This window comes from Chiloscyllium plagiosum, chromosome 41 (genome assembly GCF_004010195.1).
Source record: "Chiloscyllium plagiosum isolate BGI_BamShark_2017 chromosome 41, ASM401019v2, whole genome shotgun sequence".
Classification (NCBI taxonomy): Eukaryota; Metazoa; Chordata; class Chondrichthyes; order Orectolobiformes; family Hemiscylliidae; genus Chiloscyllium; species Chiloscyllium plagiosum.
In genome coordinates this window covers 9,787,546-9,792,954 of record NC_057750.1, presented here as the reverse complement: position 1 = coordinate 9,792,954, position 5,409 = coordinate 9,787,546, and the positions used below count along the sequence as shown (strand labels likewise).

Genomic DNA, 5,409 nt, shown 5'->3' with positions numbered 1-5,409 from the left:
CACATCCCTGAACACTATGGGGTAATTTAGCATGGCCAATCCACCCCAGCCTACACATCCCTGAACACTATTGGGTAATTTACCATCGCCGATCCACCCGAACCTACACATCTTTGGACTGTTGGAGGTAACCGGAGCACCCGGAGGAAACCCTCACCGACACGGGGAGAATGTGCAAACTCCACACAGTCGCCCGAGGGCGGAATCAAACCCAGGTCCCTGGTGCTGTGAGGCAGCAGTGCTAACCACTGAGCTACCGTGCTGCCCAATTAGTGCTAATTAATATGAGGTAATAAAATATTCACATTGTCATTCCAAATACACACACCGTTTGAACTGCAGGCAACACTCTCCATCGCTGTCTAAGCTTATTCTGTCACTCAACCCCTCATCCATCGCCATGGTTACCTGCCAGGTTATGGTCAACAGGTTTATTCGGAATCACAAGGGTGAAGTGGTTTTCCCTGATGAAGGGGCAGTGCTTCGATTTCAAATAAACCTATTGGTCTATAACCCGGTGTTGTGTGACTTCTGACCTGGTCCACCCCAGTCCAACACCGGCTCCTCCACGTCATTGTTACCTGTACAATAGGATTATAGAAGGCTTGGTTAGCAAGGTTGTGGGGGTAACACTAAAATTGGTGGCTTTGTAGACAGGGAAGAAGATTTTCTAAGATTACAAAAGGAGCTAGATCAAATGGGTCATTGGGTGAGGAGGAGCAGATTGAGTTCAATATGGATAAATGTGAGGTATTGCAGTTTGGTACATCAAATCGGGTGGGGCTTATACAGTTAATGGTAGGGGCCTGGGTAGTGTTGTGGAGCAGAGGGACATCAGGGTGCAGGTACATAATTCTTTGAAGTTTATGCCGCTTATAGACAGGATGGTTAGAAAGGCATTTGGCACCCATGCCATCATTGCTAGTCCTTTCAGTGTAGGAGTTGGGACGTCATGTTGAGGTTGTACAGGACATTGGTGAGGCCTCTTCTAGAGAACTGTGTCCAGTTCTGGTCGCCCAGTTATAGGAAGAATATCATTAAACTGGAGAGGGTTCAGAAGAAAGTTACTAGGATATTGCCGGGTATGCAAGATTTGAGTTATAAAGAAATTCTGAATAGGCTGGGACTTTTTTCACTGGAGTGTTGACGGGTGACCTTATAGAAGTTTATAAAATAATGAGAGGTATAGATAGAGTTAATGGTAATTGTGTTTTCCCTAGATTTCAAGACTGGGGGGCACATTTTTAAGGTGAGAGGAGGGAGATTTAAAAAAGACATGAGGGGAAACTTTTTACGCAGAGTGTGGAATAAACTTCCTGAGGAATTGATGGATATGGGTATGGGTACAACATTTAAAAGACTTTTGGACAAGTACATGAATAGGAAAGGTTTGGAGGGATATGGGCCAGGAGCAGGCAGGTTGAGTTTGGGATTATGTTTAGCATGGACTGGTTGGAACGAAGTATCTGTTTCTGTTGCTATAAGACTCTATGACTCTCCAATATTTTCATCTCATCTCCTGGTTGCCTCTTCCTTTGCTGACTAATCTACATTGGCTTCTGGTCCTGCAATACCTCAATTGTAATATTCTCATCCCTAGCGAGTTTTGAGAAGATTTTTTGCTCAGGTTGAGGTTCTGGATATAAGTTTGCTTGCTGAGTTGGAAGGTTCATTTTCAGACATTTTGTCACCATACTAAGTAACGTCATCAGTGAACCTCTGGTGAAGCACAGGTGTTAGTGACCCACTTTCTATTTATGTGTTTAGGTTACCTTGGGTTGGTGATGTCAGTTCCTGTGGTGATGTCATTTGCTGTGGTGATGTCATTTCCGGCTCTTTTTCTCGGGGGGTCCAAGTTGATGTGTTTGTTGATTGAATTCCGGTTGGGATGCCATGCTTCTAGGAATTCTCGTGCGTGCCTCCGTTTGGTTTGTCCGAGGATGGATGTGTTGTCCCAGTCGAAGTGGTGTCCTTCCTCATCTCTGAAATGACTGCCAGACTACTCAGACCCCGTGGCATCAAGGTAGCCCACAAACCCACCAACACACTAAAACAGCAGCTAATGAATTTGACATTATCCAGATAACAAGCAAAACAAATGTCATTTACAAAGTACCTTGCAAGAACTGTAACAAACACTGCATTGGACAAACAGGCAGAAAGCTAGCCATCAGTATATATGAACATCAACTAGCCACAAAAAGACATGACCCTCTCTCACCAGTACCCTTACATACAGATAAGGAAAGACACCATTTTGACTGGGACAACGCATTCATCCTAGGACAAGCCAAACAGAGACACGCACGAGAATTCCTAGAAGCACGGCATTCCAACTGAAACTCTATCAGCAAACACATCGACTTGGACCCCATTTACCACCTTCTGAGGAAAAGAACAGAAAATGACATCACTGCAGGAAATGACATCACCTACCCAAGGAAACCTAAACACACAAATAGAAAGTGGGTCACTAACACCGGTGCCTCACTGGAGGCTCACTGATGATGTTACCTAATATGGTGACGAAACGTCCAAAAACGAACCTTCCAGCTGAGTGAGAAAACTTACATCCAGATTCTCATCGCTGTTTAGAGATCCATTCCGGTTCTCATGCCAACCCGTCACACCCCTGTAACCTCCTGCAGGCCTTAAAGTGCCAGTCAAAAACAGCCACCTAATTATTCTCATCCCATTTTCCAGCACTTGGCGTTGCATTGCATTTCCTCCCGGGGTCTCTGCACCCCCGCCCCCCCCCCCCAACCCAAGTTTCACATTTCCCCAGTTTTAATGGCTTCAACATCAGTGCCGAGGTCCCGGATTCGGGAATCGAGTCTCTAAACCTCTGCTCCACTTCTGTCAACTCTTTTAAGATGCTGCTTAGAAACCTGCGTCTTTGATCAAGTGTCTGGCCACCCTGTGGTTATATCGCACGGAGTTCAGTATCAAATTTTATTTTATGGAACAAAGAATATTACAGCACAGGAACTGGCCCTTCGGCCCTTCAAGCCTGCGCCTATTCCAATCCTCTGTCTTAAACCTGTCACCTATTTTCTGAAGATCTGTATCCCTCTCACCTTGAATTTGTGACCCCTAGTGATTGAGGCCCCCATTCTGGGGAAAAAGCTTTTTGCTGTCCACCCTGTCTATACCCCTTATCTGAGTGTTCTATCTCCGGTCAGGCAAGCGTGACAAACGCCGCCTTCACTATCCTAGCTACCTGCGACTCCACTTTCAAGGAGCTATGAACCTGCACTCCAAGGTCTCTTTGTTCAGAGAGAAGAAATTCGTCCTCATTTCAGTCTTAAATTGGCACCTTATTCTCAGACTGTGCCCTCTGGTCCTAGACTTCCCCCATGAGTGGGGAGTATTCCCCCTGATCAATAATTAGAGTCTTTGCCTCACTACGTTAAGCCTCGGAATGCGATTTGGTTATTAGTTCAGCTGTTGGTTTGGTCATTGAGTTGGCTTCAAAGTGGAACGAGCTGAGACTATTGAGACCTCAGTGATGGAATACTTTCCCCTCATTTCCCACCCCTCCCCCCAACCCCCTCCTCTGCAGGGTTTGGGATGGCCACCCCAGTGACCGTTGGCGGGAGAGTCTTCCTGATTTTCTACGGATTGGTGGGCTGCGCCGCCACCATTTTGTTCTTCAATCTCTTCCTGGAGCGGATCATCACGCTGTTGGCCTACATCCTGCGCTGGTTCCATGAGAGGAGGGTACAGAGGGCTGGCCCTTCCGGCCTCTTGGAATGCCGACGGGACTCCAGCCCCTCGGGGGAGGTGGACAGCCTGGATGACTGGAAGCCTTCCGTCTACTATGTCATGGCCATTCTAGGGGGAGCGTCGCTGGTCATCTCCTGCTGCGCGTCGGCCATGTACGCTCCCGTGGAGGGCTGGAGCTACGCTGAGTCGCTGTACTTCTGCTTCGTCACCTTCAGCACCATCGGCTTCGGCGATCTGGTGAGCAGCCAGAGGGCCACCTACGCCAACCAAACCCTCTACCGGGCGGGGAACTTCCTCCTCATCCTGGCGGGCGTCTGCTGCCTCTACTCCCTGTTCAACGTCTCCTCCATCGTCATCAAGCAGTTCCTCAACTGGATCCTGAAGAGGATGGAGTGCCGGGGTTGCTGGCGGTGCCCGGGCAAGAGAAGGGCCGGGCCTCACTGCAACACTGTCCACCCAGTGCTGCCGAAGACCAGGCCGCACGCCGTCTCCATGGAGACTGTGTGCGACAGCGAGACTGACGGCCGCCGGATGTCGGGCGAGATGATATCCGTCAAAGACTTCTTGGCCTCCAACAAGGTCTCCTTGGCCATAATGCAGAAGCAACTCTCCGAGACCGCCAACGGGGGCCCCAGGCAGAGCCACTCTCGGTTCAACGGCTTCTCTCGGGGTGTGGGGGCCCTGGCCATCATGAACAATAGGTTGGCAGAGACCAGTGTGGACAGGTAACTTATGGGCAGGAGGACGTATCTGCTGTCTGTTTGGTCAATGCGGCCGATTCACCTGCCCTTTACCTTTGTTACAGCAAAGGTCTGGTCAGGATTGTCCCTGACGATGCTCCGTGCGGGTTGGGCTACTGGCGCATGCCTAACATTGAAGGGACGGGCGAAGGAGCTAGGCCCCAGGAAGAGCGCTCACTCCCACCTCCACCAGAGGGTAGTGGTCTCCCCAACTGGGACCCGTGCACCATGGGTGAACCAGAATAGCTCAGGGTGCCTGAAGGACAACAACTGGACTCTCTCTCTCTCCCCCCCTCTCTCTCTGGACAAGGCCAACAACAACCACTTGCATTCATCTAACGCCCATCAGTGTGGTCAAACGTCTTAAGGAACGATGTGCGGTGGAATCCAACACCGAGATCTCATTAGGACGATGATGAGATAGACCAAATCTGGTCATAGAGGAAGAGACGGAGAGAGGGAGTGGAGTGGGGAGGAGAGAGTGGGGCTCTGAGTGCTCAGCTACCAGTGACAGAGGGATTAAAACTGAAAGGTCAGCAATGGACAAGCACAGAGGCCACTTCCCCGATAGAGACAGTGACCCCCGACTGATCCGGAATTCGCTTTCCAGTCTGGGAACGACTAGAATCGGAAAAGTCTTCTAAAAGATATGACCAGACCGTGAAACGTCTCTGTAAACATTTCTACGGCTGTAAATAAATGATATTTCTATTTGAATCGCTTGATTAATATGGTGACATCCAACTGCAGCAATTGAAAAGTCAGCTTTTATTATTTTCTAAGGAAATATTTTCTTGTAGTATTCACCTTTGATATTAATCAAAGCATCACCACTGGATGATACATTGAATTATAGAAAACACAAGCTTTTCTGAACCCTTTCAGGTTTCAAAACATCCTTGTACATCTTTTTTTGAACCCTTTCAAGTTTCACAACATCCTT

General features: G+C 48.6%; 1 protein-coding gene across 1 annotated transcript in view; it reads left to right on the top strand.

Annotated features, from left to right (window-relative positions):
• The window catches only part of LOC122542943 (potassium channel subfamily K member 13-like), a 15,250-nt gene extending 10,067 nt beyond the window's left edge, over positions 1-5,183 (top strand). Inside the window, exon 2 of the mRNA XM_043681086.1 lies at positions 3,563-5,183. Coding sequence (XP_043537021.1) covers positions 3,563-4,455 — 893 coding nt within the window. The 3' untranslated portion in view covers positions 4,456-5,183. The remainder of the gene's footprint in view (positions 1-3,562) is intronic.
• Positions 5,184-5,409: the final 226 nt, after the last annotated feature.